The sequence below is a fragment of the Panulirus ornatus genome, chromosome 63 (assembly GCF_036320965.1).
Source record: "Panulirus ornatus isolate Po-2019 chromosome 63, ASM3632096v1, whole genome shotgun sequence".
NCBI classification, from domain to species: Eukaryota; Metazoa; Arthropoda; class Malacostraca; order Decapoda; family Palinuridae; genus Panulirus; species Panulirus ornatus.
The window spans coordinates 2,138,487-2,160,478 of record NC_092286.1 but is presented as its reverse complement, the minus strand read 5'-3'; the positions used below and the strand labels follow the sequence as shown (position 1 = coordinate 2,160,478).

Genomic DNA, 21,992 nt, shown 5'->3' with positions numbered 1-21,992 from the left:
GGGAGTGCTCATCCTCCTCGAAGGCTTAGATTGGGGTGTCTAAATGTGTGTGGATGTAACCAAGATGAGAAAAAAGGAGAGATAGGTAGTATGTTTGAGGAAAGGAAAGATGTTTTGGCTCTGAGTGAAACGAAGCTCTGGGGTAAAGGGGAAGAGAGGTTTGGGAATGTTTTGGAAGTAAACTCAGGGGTTGGTGAGGGACAAGAGCAAAGGAAGGAGTAGCACTACTCCTGAAACAGGAGTTGTGGGGGTATGAGATAAGAGTGTAATAAAGCAAACTCTAAATTGATATAGGTAAAACTGAGAGTAGATGGAGAAAGATGGGTGATTATTGGGGCCTTTGCACCTGGGAATGAGAAGAAAGATCATGAGAGGCAAGTGTTTTAGGAGCAGCTGAGTGAGTGTGTTAGCAGTTTTGATGCACGAGACTGGGTTATAGTGATGGGTGATTTGAATACAACAGTGAGTAATATGGCAGTTGAGGGAATAATTGGTTTACATGGGGTGTTCAGCGTTGTAAATGGAAATGGTCAAAAGCTTGTAGATTTGTGTGCTGAAAAAAAACTGGTGATTGGGAATGCCTGGTTTAAAAAGAGACATAAATAAGTGACATACATAAGTATATGTATGTAAGTAGGAGAGACGGCCAGAGAGCGTTATTGGTTTAGGTGTTCACAGATAGGCGCGTGAAAGAAAATTTTGGATGTGAATGCGCTGAAAGGTGCAACTGGAGGGATGTCTGATCATTATCTTGTGGAGGCGAAGGTGAAGGTTTGCAGAGGTTTTCAGAAAAGAAGAGAGAATGTTGGGGTGAAGAGAGTGGTGAGAGTAAGTGAGCTTGGGAAGGAGACTTGTGTGAGGAAGTACCAGGAGAGACTGAGTGCAGAATGGAAAAAGATGAGAGCAAAGGACATAAGGAGAGTGGGGGAGGAACGGGATGTATTTAGGGAAGCAGTGGTGGCTTGTGCAAACGATGCTTGTGACATGAGAAGTGTCATTAGAAAGGGTAGTGAGTGGTGGGATGAAGAAGTAAGATTATCAGTGAAAGAGTCATTTGGACAATTTTTGCAGAGAAATAAAGCAAATGAGTGGGAGATGTATAAAAGAAAGAAGCAAGAGGTCAAGAGAAAGGTGCAAGAGGTGAAAAAGAGGGCAAATGAGAGTTGGGGTGAGAGAGCATCATTAAATTTTAGGGAGAATAAAAAGATGTTTTGGAAGGAGGTAAATAAAGTGCATAAAACAAGAGTAAAAATGGGAACATCGGTGAAGGGGGTTATGAGAAGGTAATGCCAAGTAGTGATGATGTGAGAAGGAGAAGGAGTGAGTATTTTGAAGGTTTGTTGAATGTGTTAGATGATAGAGTGGCAGATATAGGGTATTTTGGTCGTGGTGTTGTGCGAAGTGAGAGGTTAGGGAGAATGATTTGGTAAACAAAGAAGAGGTAGTGAAAGCTTTGGTGAAGATGAAAGCTGGCAAAGCAGCAGGTTTGGATGGTACTGCAGTGGAATTTATTAAAAAAGGGGGTGACTGTGTTGCTGACTGGTTGGTGAGGATATTCAATGTATGTATGGCTCATGGTGAAGTGCCTGAGGAATGGGAGAATACATGCATAATGCCATTGTACAAAGGCAAAGGGGATAAAGGTGAGTGTTCAAATTACAGAGGTATAAGCTTGTTGAGTATTCCTGGGAAATTATATGGGAAGGTACTGTTTGAGAGGGTGAAGGCATGTACAGAACATCAGACTCGGGGAGAGCAGTGTCGTTTTAGAAGTGGTAGAGGATGTGTGGATCAGGTGTTTGCTTTGAAGAATGTATGTGAGAAATACACAGAAAAGCAAATGGATTTGTATGTAGCATTTATGGATCTGGAGAAGGCATATGATAGAGCTGACAGAGATGCTCTGTGGAAGGTATTAGGAGTATATGGTGTGGGAGGTAAGTTGCTAGAAGCAATGAAAAGATTTTATTGAGGATGTAAGGCATGTGTATAAGTAGGAAGAGAGGAAAGTGATTGGTTCTCAGTGAATGTCGGTTTGCAGCAAGGGTGCATGATGTCTCCATGGTTGTTTAGTTTGTTTATGGATGGGATTGTTAGGGAGGTAAATGCAAGAGTTTTGTAGAGAGGGGCAAGTATGCAGTCAGTTGAGAGGGCTTGGGAAATGAGTCAGTTGTTTTTCGCTGATGATACAGCACTGGTGGCTGATTCGGGTGAGAAACAGCAGAAGCTGGTGACTAAGTTCGGTAAAGTGTGTGAAAGAAGAAAGCTGAGAGTAAATGTGAACAAGAGCAAGGTTATTAGGTAAAGTAGGGTTGAGGGACAAGTCAATTGGGAGGTAAGTTTGAATGGAGAAAAACTGGAAGAAGTGAAGTGTTTTAGATATCTGGGAGTGGATTTGGCAGTGGATGGAACTATGGAAGCGGAAGTGAGTCACAGGGGTGGAGGTGGGGCTGAAAGTTCTGGGAGCATTGAAAAATGTGTGGAAGGCAAGAACATCATCTCGGAAAGCAAAAATGGGTATGTGTGAAGGAATAGTAGTTCCAACAAATGGTATATGGTTGCAAGGTGTGGGCTATAGATAGGGTTGTGCAGATTAGGGTGGATGAGTTGGAAATGAGATGTTTGAGGACAATATGTGGTGTAAGGTGGTTTGATCTAGTAAGTAATGAAAGGGTAAGAGAGATGTGTGGTAATAAAAAGAGTGTAGTTGAGAGGGCAGAAGAGGGTGTATTGAAATGGTTTGGTCACATGGAGAGAATGAGAGGAAAGATTGACAAAGAGGATATATGTGTCAGAGGTGGTGGGAACGAGGAGAAGTGGGAGACCAAATTGGAGGTGCAAGGGTGGAGTGAAAAAGATTTTGAGCAACTGGGGCCTGAACATGCAGGAGGGTGAAAGGCATGCAAGGAATTGAGAGAATTGGGACGATGTGGTATACCAGGGTTGACGTGTTGTCAATGGATTGAACCAGGGCATGTGAAGAATCTGGGGTAAATCATGGAAAGTTTTGTGAGGCCTGGATGTAGAAAGGGAGCTGTGGTTTTGGTGCATTATACATGACAGCAAGAGACTGAGCATGAACGAAGGTGGCCTTTGCTGTCTTTTCCTAGCGCTACCTCGCACACATGCGTTGGGAGGGGGTTATTTCCTGTTTGGCAGGGTAGCGATGGGAATGAGTAAAGGCAGCAAAGTATGAATTTTGTATATGTGTATATATGTATATGTCTGTGTATTTGTATATATGTATATGTTGAAATGTATAGGTATTAGATGTGCGTGTGTGGACGTGTATTTATATACATATGTATGTAGGTGGGTTGGGCTATTCTTTCGTCTGTTTCCTTGCGCTACCTCGCTTACGTGGGAGACAGCAACAAAGTATAATAAAGAAACATGGGAGGGTATTGATTGAGAGGGTGAAGGCATGTACAGAGCATCAGATTGGGGAAGAGCAGTGTGGTTTCAGAAGTGGTAGAGGATGTGTGGATCAGGTGTTTGCTTTGAAGAATGTATGTGAGAAATACTTAGAAAAGCAAATGGATTTGTATGTAGCATTTATGGATCTGGAGAAGGCATATGATAGAGTTGATAGAGATGCTCTGTGGAAGGTATTAAGAATATATGGTGTGGGAGGCAAGTTGTTAGAAGCAGTGAAAAGTTTTTATCGAGGATGTAAGGCATGTGTACGTGTAGGAAGAGAGGAAAGTGATTGGTTCTCAGTGAATGTAGGTTTGCGGCAGGGGTGTGTGATGTCTCCATGGTTGTTTAATTTGTTTATGGATGGGGTTGTTAGGGAGGTGAATGCAAGAGTTTTGGAAAGAGGGGCAAGTATGAAGTCTGTTGGGGATGAGAGAGCTTGGGAAGTGAGTCAGTTGTTGTTCGCTGATGATACAGCGATGGTGGCTGATTCATGTGAGAAACTGCAGAAGCTGGTGACTGAGTTTGGTAAAGTGTGTGAAAGAAGAAAGTTAAGAGTAAATGTGAATAAGAGCAAGGTTATTAGGTACAGTAGGGTTGAGGGTCAAGTCAATTGGGAGGTGAGTTTGAATGGAGAAAAACTGGAGGAAGTGAAGTGTTTTAGATATCTGGGAGTGGATCTGGCAGCGGATGGAACCATGGAAGCGGAAGTGGATCATAGGGTGGGGGAGGGGGCGAAAATTCTGGGAGCCTTGAAGAATGTGTGGAAGTCGAGAACATTATCTCGGAAAGCAAAAATGGGTATGTTTGAAGGAATAGTGGTTCCAACAATGTTGTATGGTTGCGAGGCGTGGGCTATGGATAGAGTTGTGCGCAGGAGGATGGATGTGCTGGAAATGAGATGTTTGAGGACAATGTGTGGTGTGAGGTGGTTTGATCGAGTAAGTAACGTAAGGGTAAGAGAGATGTGTGGAAATAAAAAGAGCGTGGTTGAGAGAGCAGAAGAGGGTGTTTTGAAATGGTTTAGGCACATGGAGAGAATGAGTGAGGAAAGGTTGACCAAGAGGATATATGTGTCGGAGGTGGAGGGAATGAGGAGAAGAGGGAGACCAAATTGGAGGTGGAAAGATGGAGTGAAAAAGATTTTGTGTGATCGGGGCCTGAACATGCAGGAGGGTGAAAGGAGGGCAAGGAATAGAGTGAATTGGAGCGATGTGGTATACTGGGGTTGACGTGCTGTCAGTGGATTGAATCAAGGCATGTGAAGCGTCTGGGGTAAACCATGGAAAGCTGTGTAGGTATGTATATTTGCGTGTGTGGACGTATGTATATACATGTGTATGGGGGTGGGTTGGGCCATTTCTTTCGTCTGTTTCCTTGCGCTACCTCGCAAACGCGGGAGACAAAAAAAAAAAAAAAAAAAAAAAAAAAAAAAAGAGAGATATAAATAAAACAAAATACGCTGACACACAGACCCTTATCCAGTTAGCAGAAAACTCAGACTCTACCTAGTATGAACTCTGGTCCAGTTGACCAATATCACTCTCTATTGAGGCCAGTGCTACAAAACTGGGTGAAATACAGCATAATTCTCAAAACTAGCTCAAAATTAAATAAGGAGTTCCTACTGCTTTCTCTGAAAAAATCATGTGATATTGTTCCTATAACAGTTAGCAAGGCTGATTATCTTGAAGGCAGAAATAAGAGACAATGAGTGTTGGAAGAAAGCACAAATCATTTTCAATTATCTAAGGATAATTGGTTAAGGGGGAAAAAGGTGAATGTTCGAATTATGAAGGCATGCAAGGATAAAGTGAACTGGAACAATGTGGTATATTGGGGTCAACGTGCTGTCAATGGACTGAACTAGGGCATGTGATATGTCTAGGATAAACAATGGAAAGGTCCGTGGGGCCTGGATGTGGATAGGGAGCTGTGGTTTCGGTGCATTACACAAGACAGCTAGAGACTGAGTATGAACAAATGGGACCTTTTGTGTCTGTTTTCCTGGTGTTACCATGGTGAAGCAGGGGGTAGGTATGCTGTTTCCTGTGGAGCGAGGTAGCAACAGGAATAGATGAGGGCAAGCAAGTATGAATATGTACATGTTTATATATATATGTCTGTGTATGTATGTATGTATATGTGCATATGTCGATATGTATATGTATGTATATGTGCATAAATGTGTATGAACAATGTGGCTTCTAGAGTGGCAGAGGATATGTGGATCAAGTGAGTGGGAAACAAAAAGTTTATATATGGCAGTTTTGGATTTGGAGAAAACATATGACAGGGTTGATAGAAGTGTCTTGAGGAAGGTTTTACAAATATATGGTGTGGGAAAGGATGTGGGGCCCACTTCCACTTCCATAATTCCATTTGCTGCCAAATCTACTCCCATTTATCTAAAGCACTTCACTTCCTCCATTTTTTCTCCACTCAAACTCACATTCCAACTATCTTGTCCCTCTACCCTGCTGAACCTAATATCCTTGCTTTTCTTCACATTTAATCTCAACTTTCTCCTTTCACACACTCTTCCAAACTTAGTCATCAACTTCTGTAGTTTCTCAATCGAATCAGCCACCAGTGGTATGTCATCAGCAAACAAAAAATGACTCACTTTCCAGCGACTGCATACTCACCCTTCTCTCAATGACTCTTACATTTAACCTCAATACCTCATCCATAAACAAATTAAACAACCATGGTGACATCACACATCCCTGTTACAGACTAACCTCTTCACTTGGACCAACCCATTCATTTTCCTCTCTTCCTACTGGTGGTACACAAGCCTTACACTCTTCTAAACATTTCTCACACACATTCTTCTATGCAAACACCTGATCCACAAATCCTCTACTTCTGAAACCACAATGCTCCTCCGAAATGCGATGCTATGTACATGCCTCCATCCATTCAATCTATACAACTTAACCAGATGTACTCAACAAACTTACACCTCTGTAGTTTGAGCATTCACCTTTATTCCCCTTGCCTTTATATTATGGCACTATGCATGCATTCTGCCAATCCTTGGGCACCTTACCATGATCCATACATACACTGAATATCCTTACCATGCAATCAACAACACAGTCACCCCTTTTCTTAAAAAATTCAATTGCAACACCACTCCCTCCACCTTACCAGATTTCATCTTCCGCAAGGCTTTCACCGTCTCCTCTCTCTTCACCAAAACACTCTCCCTGACTCTATCACTATGCACTCCAACCCAACCAAAACACTCTACATCTGCCACTCTATCATCAAACACATTCAACAATCCTTCAAAATACTCACTCCATCATTACTTGTTATAACTTCCCCCCTTGACCCCTTCAATGATGTTCCCATTTGTTCTATTGCCTTTTGCACATTATTTACCTTTTTATGCTCCCTAAACTGTAATGATACTCTCTCAAGCCAACTCTCATTTGTCCTTCCTCTTGACCTCCTGCCACTTTCTCTTATACATTTACCACTCATTTGGACTCCTTCCTTGTAAGTACTGCCTAAACTCCTCCCTTTCCTCTTTCTCTAGCAACTTCTCTTCTTAATCCCACCACTCACTACCCTTTCTAAGCTGCACACCTCCCATCTTTCTCATACCACATGCATCTCATGTACATACCATCACTGCTTCCCTATATACACCTCATTCCTCATCCACTCCCCTCACTTCATTTACTTTCACCTTTTGCCATTCTACACTCAATCTCTCATGGTATTTCTTCACACATGTCTCCTTTCCAAGCTTACTTATTCTCACCATTCTCTTCTCCCGACATTGTCCCCTTTTCCGAAAACCTCTTCAAATCTTTACCCTTGCCTCCACAATAGTTATCAGACATTGCCCCAGCTCCCCCTCTCAGCACATATACATCCAAAAGGCTCTCTTTTACACACTTATCAATTAATAAGCAATCTAATAATGCCTGTTGACCATCCCTCCAACTCACATACGTATACATTATATGTATACTTTCATAAATTGAATCAGTTACACAAAACTGCATAATGCATATATATATACAAAAGGGGCTTAACACTCCTTACCTGCCAATCCTCTTGCTTTTCCAATTTCTCAAGAGTATCTTTAAAGCGCTTTAGAAGATCTGGACAATTCAATTCATCTTCGGTGAGCCATGAGTCATATTTGGCACTCCAGCCCTTCCACCTAACTTTGTATTCTGTGCGACCCTTCAATTCTCTGAGACCCATTATGGCTTCTACCTGTTCAAAAGGTAGGAACTGATTTAGTCTCTGCAATACAAACAGCTGTCAAAAAATGGCATGTTTGAGTAAAATTTTTTGAATATGAGAGGTGACATAATATTTACCCCAGTATTTCATGACATATACAGCTCATACAAACCAGACATGTATATAAGAAAGAGCCATACCAAAAACTTAAACTTCTTACTTTCCAGGTCCTTTTTTTGGATATGCATGTGACTCCTAACCATAATGATAAAGGTACAAACAAAAACAAATGCATAAACACCATACTCTCTTGATAAAAACTCCTTACTGCTTCAAGTAGCCTTCTTTCCATATCAAACACCTGTAACATTTTCCACAAAGCATCTATAATAACCTTACCATATGCTTTCTTCAGATCTAGAAATGCCACACATCCTCAACCACTTCTGAAACCACAATGCTCCTCTCTAATCTGAGGCTCTGTGCATGCCATCACCCTTTTAATCATCACTCTTCCATATGCCTTACCAGATACACTCATCCAACTTATGTCTTGTTCACAAGAGTGTGAATTCATGTTGTGCAAAAACAAGTGGGTTAGAAATACACACACTTCGAAGAGTGTTCACACATGCGTGATCAGGTAAATTTCATGCAGTGGTGGCAGATACTGCACATCTGCACTACCAGCTTGAGATGGATAAAACCACATTGCACAAATTCACACTATTCATATACCAATAAAGCATTTCAGATGAGTGTGATTTTGTAGAGAGCAGCAATTAGGGTCCATCTCTGGAGGGGCATAGTACACTGAAAAGTGCCTCTGATTAACTTTATTTGGTAAGTATTTCTAAGTATCTGTGATAAAGAATATCCATTATAAATCTTTTTTTCAATTACACTTTGACACTGTTTCCTGTGTTAGCAAGGTAGCACAAGGAAACAGACGAAAGAATGGCCCAACCCACCAACATACACATGTACATACATAAACGCCCATACACGCACATATACATATCTATACATTTCAGCATATACATACATATACATACACAGACATATACATATATACACATGTAGATATTCATCCATGCTGCCTTTATCCATTCCAGCCGCCACCCTACCACTCATGAAATGACACACCCTACCCCTCCGTGCGTGTGAGGTAGCACTAGGAAAGGACAACAAAAGCCACATTCATTCACACTCAGTCTCTAGCTGTCATGTGTAATGCACTAAAACCACAGCTCCCTTTCCACATCCAGGCCCCACAAAACTTTCCATGGTTTACTCCAGAAGCTTCACATGCCCTGGTTCAATCCACTGACAGAACATTCACTCCAGTATACCACATCATTCCAATTTACTCTATTCCTTACATGCCTTTCACCCTCATGCATGTTCAGGCCTCAATCACTCAAAATCCTTTAAACTCCATCCTTCCACCTCCAATTTGGTCTCCCACTTCTGTTCCCTTCACCTCTGACATATATCCTCTTTGTCAATCTTTCCTCACTCATTCTCTCCATGTGACCAAACCATTTCAACACACCCTCTTCTGCTCTCTCAACTACACACTTTTTATTACCACACATCTCTCTTACCCTTTCAATACTTACTCGATCAAACCACATCACACCACATACTGTCCTCAAACATATCATTTCCAACATGTCCACCCTCCTCTGCACAAACCTATCTATTGCCCATGCCTCACAACCATATAACATTGTTGGAACCACTATTCCTTCAAACATACCCATTTTTGCTCTCCGATATAACGTTCTCACCTTCCACACATTCTTCAACGCTCCCAGGACCTTTGCCCCCTCCCCCACCCTGTGACTCACTTCCACTTCCATGGTTCCATCCACTGCCAAATCCTCTCCCAGATATCTAAAACACTTCACTTCCTCCAGTTTTTCTCCATTCAAACTTATCTCCCAACTGAATTGTCCCCCAACTCTACTGAACCTAATAACCTTGCTCTTATTCACATTTACTCTTAACTTTCTTCATTCACACACTTTACCAAACTGTCACCAAAATCTGCAGTTTCTCTTACGAATCAGCCACCAGCACTGTATCATCAACGAACAACAACTGAATCACTTCCCAAGCCATCTTATCCACAACAGACTGCATACATGCCCCTCTCTCCAAAACTCTTGCATTCACCTCCCTAACAACCCCATCCATAAGCAAATCAAACAACCATGGAGACATCACACACTCCTGCCGCAAACCGACATCCACATGAAAGCAATCACTTTCCTCTCCTCCTACTCCTACACATGCCTTACATCCTCGATAAAAACTTTTCACTGCTTCTAGCAACTTACCTCCCACACCATATACTCTTAATACCTTCCGCAAATGATCTCTATCAACTCTAGCATATGCCTTCTCCAGATCCATAAATGCTACATACAAATCCATCTGCTTTTCTAAGTATTTCTTACATACATTTGATCCAAAGCAAACATTTGATCCACACATCCTCTACAACTTCTGAAACCACACTACTCTTCCCCAGTCTGATGCTCTGTACATGCCTTCACCCTCTCTATCAATACCCTCCCACATAATTTCCCAGGAATACTCAACAAACTTGTACCTCTGCAATTTGAGCACTCACCTTTATCCCCTTTCCCTTTGTACAATGGCACTATGCATGCATTCCACCAATCCTCGGGCACCTCACAATGAGTCATACATACATTAAATATCCTTACTAACCAGTCAACAATAGTCACCCCTTTTTTAATCAATTCCACTGCAATACCATCCAAACCCACTGCCTTGCCAGCTTTCATCTTCTGCAAGGCTTTTACCACCTCTCCTCTGGTTACCAAATCACTCTCCCTAACCTTCTCACTTTGTACACCACCTAAAACAAAACACCCTATATCTGCCATTCTATCATCTAACACATTCAACAAACCCTTCAAAATACTCACTCCATCTCCTTCTCACATCACCACTACTTGTTATCACCTCTCCATTAGCTCCCCTTCAACGATGTTCCCATTTGTTCTCTTGTCTTACACACTTTATTTAACTCCTTCCAAAACATCTTTTTTTTTTTTTTTTTTTTTTTTTGCCGCTGTCTCCCGCGTTTGCGAGGTAGCGCAAGGAAACAGACGAAAGAAATGGCCCAACCCACCCCCATACACATGTATATACATACGTCCACACACGCAAATATACATACCTACACAGCTTTCCATGGTTTACCCCAGACGCTTCACATGCCCTGATTCAATCCACTGACAGCACGTCAACCCCGGTATACCACATCGCTCCAATTCACTCTATTCCTTGCCCTCCTTTCACCCTCCTGCATGTTCAGGCCCCAATCACACAAAATCTTTTTCACTCCATCTTTCCACCTCCAATTTGGTCTCCCTCTTCTCCTCGTTCCCTCCACCTCCGACACATATATCCTCTTGGTCAATCTTTCCTCACTCATTCTCTCCATGTGACCAAACCATTTCAAAACACCCTCTTCTGCTCTCTCAACCACGCTCTTTTTATTTCCACACATCTCTCTTACCCTTACGTTACTTACTCGATCAAACCACCTCACACCACACATTGTCCTCTAACATCTCATTTCCAGCACATCCATCCTCCTGCGCACCACTCTATCCATAGCCCACGCCTCGCAACCATACAACGTTGTTGGAACCACTATTCCTTCAAACATACCCATTTTTACTTTCCGAGATAATGTTCTCGACTTCCACACATTCTTCAAGGCTCCCAGAATTTTCGCCCCCTCCCCCACCCTATGATCCACTTCCGCTTCCATGGTTCCATCCGCTGCCAGATCCACTCCCAGATATCTAAAACACTTCACTTCCTCCAGTTTTTCTCCATTCAAACTCACCTCCCAATTGACTTGACCCTCAACCCTACTGTACCTAATAACCTTGCTCTTATTCACATTTACTCTTAACTTTCTTCTTTCACACACTTTACCAAACTCAGTCACCAGCTTCTGCAGTTTCTCAAATGAATCAGCCACCAGCGCTGCATCATCAGCGAACAACAACTGGCTCACTTCCCAAGCTCTCTCATCCCCAACAGACTTCATACTTGCCCCTCTTTCCAAAACTCTTGCATTCACCTCCCTAACAACCCCATCCATAAACAAATTAAACAACCATGGAGACATCACACACCCCTGCCGCAAACCTACATTCACTGAGAACCAATCACTTTCCTCTCTTCCTACACGTACACATGCCTTACATCCTCGATAAAAACTTTTCACTGCTTCTAACAACTTGCCTCCCACACCATATATTCTTAATACCTTCCACAGAGCATCTCTATCAACTCTATCATATGCCTTCTCCAGATCCATAAATGCTACATACAAATCCATTTGCTTTTCTAAGCACCCCTCACATACACTCTTCAAAGCAAACACCCGATCCACATCCTCTACCACTTCTGAAACCACACTGCTCTTCCCCAATCTGATGCTCTGTACATGCCTTCACCCTCTCAATCAATACCCTCCCATATAATTTACCATGAATACTCAACAAACTTATACCTCTGTAATTTGAGCATCTTTTTATCCTTCCTAAAATCTAATGATGCTCTCTCACCCAACTCTCATCTGCCCTCTTTTTCACCTCTTGCACCTTTCTCTTGACCTCCTGCCTCTTTCTATATACATCTCCCATTCATCTGAACTATTTCCCTGCAAAAACTGTCCAAATGTCTCTCTCTTCTCTTTCACTAATAATCTTACTTCTTCATCCCACCACTCACTAACCATTCCAATCTGCCCACCTCACATGCTTCTCATGCCACAAGCATCTTTTGCGGAAGCCATCACTGCTTCCTTAAATACATCCCATTCCTCCCCCACTCCCCTAACGTCTTTTGCTCTCACCTTTTTCCATTCTGCACTCGGTCTCTCCTGGTACTTCCTCACACAAGTCTCCTTCCCAAGCTCACTTATTCTCACCACTCTCTTCACCCCAACATTCTCTCTTCTCTTCTGAAAACCTCTACAAATCTTCACCTTCGCCTCCACAAGATAATGATCAGACATCCCTCCAGTTGCACCTCTCAGCACATTAACATCCAAAAGTCTCTCTTTTGTGCGCCTAAAAATTAACACGTAATCCAATAACACTCTCTGGCCATCTCTCCTATTTACATACGTATATTTATTTATTTTTTATCTATTTTGCTTTGTCGCTGTCTCCCGCGTTAGCGAGGTAATGCAAGGAAACAGACGAAAGAATGGCCCAACCCACCCACATACACATGTATATACATACACGTCCACACACGCAAATACACATACCTATACATATCAACGTATACATATATATATACACACAGACATATACATATATACACATGTACATAATTCATACTGTCTGCCTTTATTCATTCCCACTGCCACCTCGCCACACATGAAATAACAACCCCCTCCCCCCTCATGTGTGCGAGGTAGCGCTAGGAAAGGCCACATTCGTTCACACTCAGTCTCTAGCTGTCATGTAATACTGCATTGAAACCACAGCTCCCTTTCCAAATCCAGGCCCCACAGAACTTTCCATGGTTTACCCCAGACGCTTCACATGCCCTGGTTCAATCCATTGACAGCACATCGACCACGGTATACCACATCGTTCCAATTCACGCTATTCCTTGCACGCCTTTCACCCTCCTGCATGTTTAGGCCCCGATCACTCAAAGTCTTTTTCACTCCATCTTTCCACCTCCAATTTAGTCTCCCACTTCTCCTCGTTCCCTCCACCTCTGACACATATATCCTCTTGGTCAATCTTTCTTCACTCATTCTCTCCATGTGACAAAACCATTTCAAAACACCCTCTTCTGCTCTCTCAACCACACTCTTTTTATTACCACACACCTCTCTTACCCTATTATTACTTACTCGATCAAACCACCTCACACCATATATCGTCCTCAAACATCTCATTTCCAGCACATTCATCCTCCTGCACACCATATATCGTCCTCAAACATCTCATTTCCAGCACATCCATCCTCCTGCGCACTACTCTATCCATAGCCAACGCCTCGCAACCATATAACGTTGTTGGAAACACTATTCCTTCAAACATACCCATTTTTGCTTCCCGAGATAATGTTCTCGACTTCCAAACATTCTTCAAGGCCCCCTCCCCCACCCTATGATTCACTTCCGCTTCCATGGTTCAATCCGCTGCCAAATCCACTCCCAGATATCTAAAACACTTCACTTCCTCCAGTTTTTCTCCATTCAAACTTACCTCCCAAATGACTTGACCCTCAACCTTACTGAACCTAATAACCTTGCTCTTATTCACATTTACTCTCAACTTTCTTCTTTCACACACTTTACCAAACTCAGTCACCAGCTTCTGCAGTTTCTCACATGAATCAGCCACCAGCGCTGTATCATCAGCGAACAACAACTGACTCACTTCCCAAGCTCTCTCATCAACAACAGACTGCATACTTGCCCCTCTTTCCAAAACTCTTGCATTCACCTCCCTTACAACCCCATCCATATACAAATTAAACAACAATGGAGACATCACACACCCATCATACGTATACTTATGTATATCTCTCTTGCTAAACCAAGTACTTCAAATCACCAGTCATTTTTCAGCACACAAATCTATAAGCTCTTCACCATTTTCATTTACAACACTGAACACCCTATGTACATCAATTATTCCCTCAACTGCCACATTACTCACATTTGCATTCAAATCACCCATCGCTATAACCCGGTCTCATGCATCAAAACTACTAACAAACTCACTCAGCTGCTCCCAAAACACTTGTCTCTAATGATTTTTCTATATATGTATATATAAGAAATGGCCCAACCCACCCCCATACACAATGTATGTACATACACGTCCACACACGCAAATATACATACCTATACATCTCAATGTACACATATATATACACACACAGACACATACATATATACCCATGCACACAATTCACACTGTCTGCCTTTATTCATTCCCATCACCACCTCGCCACACATGGAATACCATCCCCCTCCCCCCTCATGTGTGCGAGGTAGCACTAGGAAAAGACAACAAAGGCCTCATTCGTTCACACTCAGTCTCTAGCTGTCATGCAATAATGCCCGAAACCACAGCTCCCTTTCCACATCCAGGCCCCACACAACTTTCCATGGTTTACCCCAGACACTTCACATGCCCTGATTCAATCCACTGACAGCACGTCAACCCCGGCATACCACATCGATCCAATTCACTCTATTCCTTGCCCTCCTTTCACCCTCCTGCATGTTCAGGCCCCGATCACTCAAAATCTTTTTCACTCCATCTTTCCACCTCCAATTTGGTCTCCCACTTCTCCTCGTTCCCTCCACCTCTGACACATATGTCCTCTTGGTCAATCTTTCCTCACTCATTCTCTCCATGTGCCCAAACCATTTCAAAACACCCTCTTCTGCTCTCTCAACCACGCTCTTTTTATTTCCACACATCTCTCTCACCCTTACATTACTTACTTGATCAAACCACCTCACACCACATATTGTCCTCAAACATCTCATTTCCAGCATATCCACCATCCTGCTCATAACTCTATCCATAGCCAATGCCTCGCAACCATACAACATTGTTGGAACCACTATTCCTTCAAACATACCCATTTTTGCTTTACGAGATAATGTTCTCGACTTCCAAACATTCTTCAAGGCTCCCAGGATTTTCGCCCCCTCCCCCACCCTATGATTCATTTCCGCTTCCATGGTTCCATCCGCTGCCAGATCCACTCCCAGATATCTAAAACACTTTACTTCCTCCAGTTTTTCTCCATTCAAACTTACCTCCCAATTGACTTGACCCTCAACCCTACTGTACCTAATAACCTTGCTCTTATTCACATTTACTCTTAACTTTCTTCTTTCACACACTTTACCAAACTCAGTCACCAGCTTCTGCAGTTTCTCACATGAATCAGCCACCAGCGCTGTATCATCAGCGAACAACAACTGACTCACTTTCCAAGCTCTCTCATCCACAACAGACTTCATACTTGCCCCTCTTTCCAAAAACTCTTGCATTCACCTCCCTAACAACCCCATCCATAAACAAATTAAACAACCATGGAGACATCACACACCCCTGCCGCAAACCTACATTCATATATATATATATGAGAAGGAGGTAAATAAAGTGCATAAGACAAGGAAACAAATGTGAACATCAGTGAAGGGGGCTAATGGGGAGGTGATAACAAGTAGTGGTGATGTGAAAAAGAGATGGAGTGAGTATTTTGAAGGTTTGTTGAATGTGTTAGATGATAGAGTAGTAGATACAGGGTGTTTTGGTAGAAGTGGTGTGCAAAGTGAGAGGGTTAGGGAGAATGATTTGGCAAACAGATAGGAGGCAGTAAAAGCTTTGCGGAAGATGAAAGCTGGCAAGGCAGTGGGTTTGGATGGTATTGCAGTGGAATTTATTAGAAAAGGGGGTGACTGTGTTGCTGACTGGTTGGTGAGGTTATTTAATGTATGTATGACTCATGGTGAGGTGCCTGAGGATTGGCGAAATGCTAGCATAGTGCCAGTGTACAAAGGCAAAGGGGATAAATGTGAGTGCTCAAATTACAGAGGTATAAGTTTGTTGAGTATTCCTGGGAAATTATATGGGAAGATATTGATTGAGAGGGTGAAGGCATGTACAGAGCATCAGATTGGGGAAGAGCAGTATGGTTTCAGAAGTGGTAGAGGACGTGTGGATCAGGTGTTTGCTTTGAAGAATGTATGTGAGAAATACTTAGAAAAGCAAATGGATTTGTATGTAGCATTTATGGATCTGTAGAAGGCATATGATAGAGTTGATAGAGATGCTCTGTGGAAGGTATTAAGTATATATGGTGTGGGAGGCAAGTTCTTAGAAGCAGTGAAAAGATTTCATCTAGGATGTAAGGTATGTGTGCGAGTAGGAAAAGAGGAAATTGCTTGGTTCTCAGTAAACGTCAGTTTGCGGCAGGGGTGCATGGTCTCCATGGTTGTTTAATTTGTTTATGGACGGGGTTGTTAGGGAGGTGAATGCAAGAGTTTGGAGAGAGGGGCAAGTATGCATGATGTTGTGGATGAGAGAGCTTGGGAAGTGAGTCAATTGTTGCTATCTGATGATGCAGCGCTGGTGGCTGATTCGGGTGAGAAACTGCAGAAACTGGTGACGGAGTTTGGTAAATTGTGTGAAAGAAGAAAGCTGAGAGTAAATGTGAATAAGAGCAAGGTTATTAGGTACAGTAGGGTTGAGGAACAAGTCAACTGGGAGGTGCGTTTGAACAGAGAAAAACTGGAGGAAGTGAAGTGTTTTAGATATCTGGTAGTGGATTTGGCAGCGGATGGAACCATGGAAGCGGAAGTAAGTCATAGGATGGAGGAGGGGGCGAAAGTTCTGGGAGCATTGAAAAATGTGTGGAAGGCAAGAACGTTATCTCGGAAAGCAAAAATGGGTATGTTTGAAGGAATAGTGGTTCCAACAATGTCATATGGTTGCAAGGTGTGGGCTATAGATAGAGTTGCGCGGAGGAGGGAGGATGAGTTGGAAGTGAGATGTCTGAGGACAATATGTGGTGTGAGGTGGTTTCATCAAGTAAGTAATGAAAGGGTAACAGAGACAAGAGGTAATAAAAAGAGTGTGGTTGAGAGAACAGAAAAGGGTGTTTTGAAATGGTTTGGGCACATGGAGAGAATGAGTGAGGAAAGATTGACAAAGAGGGTATATGTGTCAGAGGTGGATTGAACGAGAAGTGGGAGACCAAACTGGAAGCAGAAAGATGGAGTGAAAAAGATTCATGCACTGGTGGCTGATTCGGGTGAGAAACTGCAGAAGCTGGTGACTGAGTTTGGTGTGTGAAAGAAGAAAGGTGAGAGTAAATGTGAATAAGAGCAAGGTTATTAGGTTCCAAATTCTTTTACCAGGTGAAAGCAAATGTGAATAAGAGTAAGGTTATTAGTTTCCAGTTTTTTTTTACCATTTTCATACAACAATGATTTAAGACAGATGAATATTGTTTTCCCATTGAACAGAAAAAATGTTAATTCACCCAAGCCTTAGAAACATACAAAGATTGCAGAAAATTTGTTTTGGTACTGTTACAGGCTAAAACAACCTGTGTATCAAGCAGAAAAAGTTAAAAATAATCTTTACAATTTCCAAAATGAAGTTAATCAACCTGGCACTCTTTCTGTTTACATCTAAAGTGATCTATCCACATAAATTACATTTTCTCCACTTTCAATTCATATTCCTTCATTCATTAATTTATTATACTTAATCACTTTTCCCCCAACAGTGAGGTAGCTCCAGGAAACAGACTAAGAATAGCCCATCCACCCATATAGACACATATACATACATGCCCACATATGCACATATACATACATATACATATCAACATGTACATACACATACACAGACATCTACATGTATACACATATACATATACTTGCCTGCTTTTATCCATTCTTGTCGCTACCCCGCCCCACAGGAAACAGCACCGCTACCCCTGCTTCAGCATGGTTTTGACAGGAAAACAGACAAAAAGGCAACATTTGATCACACTCAGTCTCTAGCTGTTATGTGTAATGCACCGAAACCACAGCTCCCTATCCACCTCCAGGCCCCACAGACCTTTCCATGGTTTACCCCAGATGCTTCACATGCCCTGGTTCAGTCCACTGACAGCACATCGACTCCGGTATACCACAATATTCCAATTCAATCTATTCTTGCATGCCTCTCACCCTCCTGTATGATCAATCCCCAATAGCTCAAAATCTTTTTCACTCCATCCTTCCACCTCCAATCTGGTCTCCCGCTTCTCCTTCTTCCCTCCACCTCTGACACATATATCCTCTTCGTCAATCTTTCCTCACTCATTCTCTCCATATGTCCACATCATTTCAACATAAGCTCTTCTGCTCTGTCAAATACACTCTTTCTATTTCCAGACATCTCTTTTACCCTTTCATTACTTATTCGATCAATTCACAGCACATTCTCAATTCATGTCCAACATGCTTAAACGAGCCTAGGGTTCCAGAGTAACATTTACACTTATCAATTCTTTACCATGCAAACTCAGGTGATTCAAACCATGCAAAGAGGTAATTGAAACCATGTATAGTAAGGTGATTAAGTGAAATTAATGACTCCATTTGTTTCTTCCCACTCACAAAATATGTCCACTGCAAATTACCAAAAATCATTCTTCTGTCAACCCTACCAGATGAATCCTTACTTCATCTTCCTGCCCAAGAGGCCCTTCTATTATCATGAGGTTCCTGCAGCATTCAGGAAGCTAGCTATGTCCACCAGTAAGGACAGCAGGTCATAAAGTGTTATGTGTGCTTCTTTTTTTTTTTTTTTTTTTTTTTTCTTTTTTTTTTTTTTTTTTATACTTTGTCGCTGTCTCCCGCGTTTGCGAGGTAGCGCGAGGAAACAGACGAAAGAAATGGCCCAACCCCCATACACACGTACATACACACGTCCACACACGCAAATATACATACCTACACAGCTTTCTATGTGCATAAAAAGCAGGGCAACTGCACAGTGAGTGCTTGACGTCTTCTTTGTGATAGTTCTATTATAGGCATGAATGGTCTTGGGATGTGTTGAAAGGGTGTTTGCAGTGTTGTAGCATTGGGTGAAGTCTTGAGTCTAAGTGGAAGAGTGTGACTCACGTTTGTTAGAGGAGTGTGGTTTCAGATGAATGTATATCCACAAAGCTGGAGTTTAAGACTAAGTTAGAAGGTTGGTTGTCTGTGCTAGCTGGGTTATGTCAGTGTGTATGCATTTTGTCATTATTCCATTTGTTGAGGGATGAGGAATCTGTCAGTGGAGGTTACTAAGGTGTGAAGCAGGGGTAGGTATTCACTTCTATTTTTTCTAAAGGCTCCTGTCATGGACAAAAGTCACATCAAGGCCAAGCCTTAATCAAAATATAAATAGAATTATGAAATGGAAAAAGAAAAGATATGGGAAAGTATTTATGAATTTTTGAGAAAGTGAAAAACCTGTCTTTTGAAATGTGCTACGTCATAGTTATTGGGAAACGCACAAGAGGGTAAAGAGTTCCAAAACTCTAATGTTTAGAGAAAGAAGCTAGTATCAAAAGGGCCAACACTTGAGTTGCTGATGGCCACACAATAATCATATGACACAGCAGCTTGCCAAGTATTGCATGACCTAGCTAGTCGTGCAGGTGCACAAGCAGCCAACTTTCAGGAACAAAAACCTAAGTAATAACTACAGAAGAGGGAAAGTGAGCAAACACTGCTGTGTAGGGGTCAAGTTTGGAAGTTAGGGACAGTATATAGGGAGGATCACTTTCGACTCAACTCTGTCAAGTAAGGATGCTGAGTTACAACCTACCCAAATGAGAGAGCAGTACTCCATACAAAGACGAATCAATCCCTTGTATAAACAGAGCAACTATTCAGAGGAGAAGCAGTTTCAACATCTAAACAGGACACACAGTTTCTTGGAGGCAGACTTAGCTATTCCTACAATGTGGGGTTTCCAAGAAAGAGTGGATGTTACAGTAATGCCAAATATGTTCACTGAGTCAAGAGGTGGAATTCCAGAATAGTCAAAGGACAGACAAGAGTTGAGAGGAGTTTTCGATAGAGAGATGAGTAGAAACTGGGTCTTGGAGGCATTAAACTTAACAAGATTTTGTCTACCCCTCTGAGATATCCTGTCAAAGTTGAGTGAGTCAAAGCAAGATGCAGATCAAGTGAGGAAGAAGAAGCAGAATTGAAGGACGTGGATGAATGCCGTGTTGAGTCATCAGCATATGAGTGCATTGGATTATTTGTGGAGGAAAGGAAATCACTGAAAAAACAAGAAAAAAAGGAGTAAAAGTTTAAGGGATAGGTCAGAACCTTGAAGGAAACCGCTACTGATGGAGAAGAGGGGGAGGCTGGTCCATCAACAACCACAGAGATATATCAGCCAGAGAGGAAGCAAAGTGAGGGAGGGAAGCCAAAAGAAGGGAGCTTAGAGATGAAACCTTGATGCCACACCTTGTCAAAAGCCTTACATATGTTGATGGCAACTACACTTGATTGACCAAAATCTTTCAGGTATGATGACCAGACATTAATAAGATAAGAAAGAATATAACCAGTGGATATTGCCTTATGGAAGCCATAATGGTGATCAGAGAGAATACAGCGATTTTCGAGGAGTTTAAGGGAGTTGAAGAGGGATTCAAAAACTTTGGAAATGATAAATGTCAAAGTAATAGGACAATAGTTAGAGGGGTTAGAACAATCACCCTCCTTAGGGATGGGATGTATCAATGCATGCTTCCATGGAGAAGGAAAAGTTTTAGTTTTTAAACAGAAACAGAAAAGATGAGCAAGCACAGGTGCAAGTTCACATGCACACTCAGCACATGGGGATGGATGCTATCAAGACTATAAGCCTTGCTTATGTCCTGAGAAAGAAGCACTTCTTGGACAGTCCAAAAAGAGATTATAGGAAGGAGCACAGGATTAGTAAGAGGAGCATCAGAGGGGTGAAGGAATGTTAAGGGTCATCCAAGGTAGAGTTTGAGGAGAAATGGGAAACAAAGAGTGTTGCTTTGCCTACAGGAGTGACAGCTATAGTACCGTCACAGTGAAAATTGAAGGGAAGGTAAAGCGACAGAAGTTGTTTGAGATGCCCTTAGCTAAAGACCAGAAAAACCTAATAGTGGATGACAAAGAGAGGTTATTGCACTTCCTTTGAATAAAGGAATGCCTCACCTCACAGATGACGTGCTTGCAGCAATTACAGGGAGTGATATAAGGTGGATGGGAGGAAGAGGAAGAAGAATTTTTCCAAGCCCGATATGGCTGATCCCTTGCCTGAATGGCCTCAGAACAGGAACAGTTGAACATGGACTGGATGACAAGGTCGTCTTAGACGAAGAGATAAATGCTTCCATTCTTGCAAGAATGACTTCTGCTACATGTTTGGCAGAGACAGAAGCATTACCACATAAGAGACAGTAACTTACCCAAGGAAAGTCAGAAAAGATGTTATGTACATTATTCGAGTACACTTTGTTCAGGTGCCAGTATTTACACTTGAAGGGGCTGCTGGAGAAGGAGGTGCTGTTAGAATAGATACAATCATGAAAGTGTGATCAGATGAACCAATTGGGGTGAGATTGTGTATTTACAGTGGGATGGACTAGAGGTGAAAAACAAATCCAGAATATTAGGATAGTGGTCACAGTGGTCAGGAATATGGGTAGGGTGGGAGATAACTTGCTCTAAATCATTGAGAACGGAGAATGTGAGGGCCTCATTC

At 42.2% G+C, this 21,992-nt stretch overlaps 1 protein-coding gene across 1 annotated transcript in view; it reads right to left on the bottom strand.

The window, feature by feature from the left end:
• Positions 1–21,992, bottom strand: part of LOC139745926 (uncharacterized) — a 97,883-nt gene that overhangs the window by 20,009 nt on the left and 55,882 nt on the right. The window contains exon 6 of the mRNA XM_071656611.1: positions 7,483–7,659. Coding sequence (XP_071512712.1) covers positions 7,483–7,659 — 177 coding nt within the window. The remainder of the gene's footprint in view (positions 1–7,482; positions 7,660–21,992) is intronic.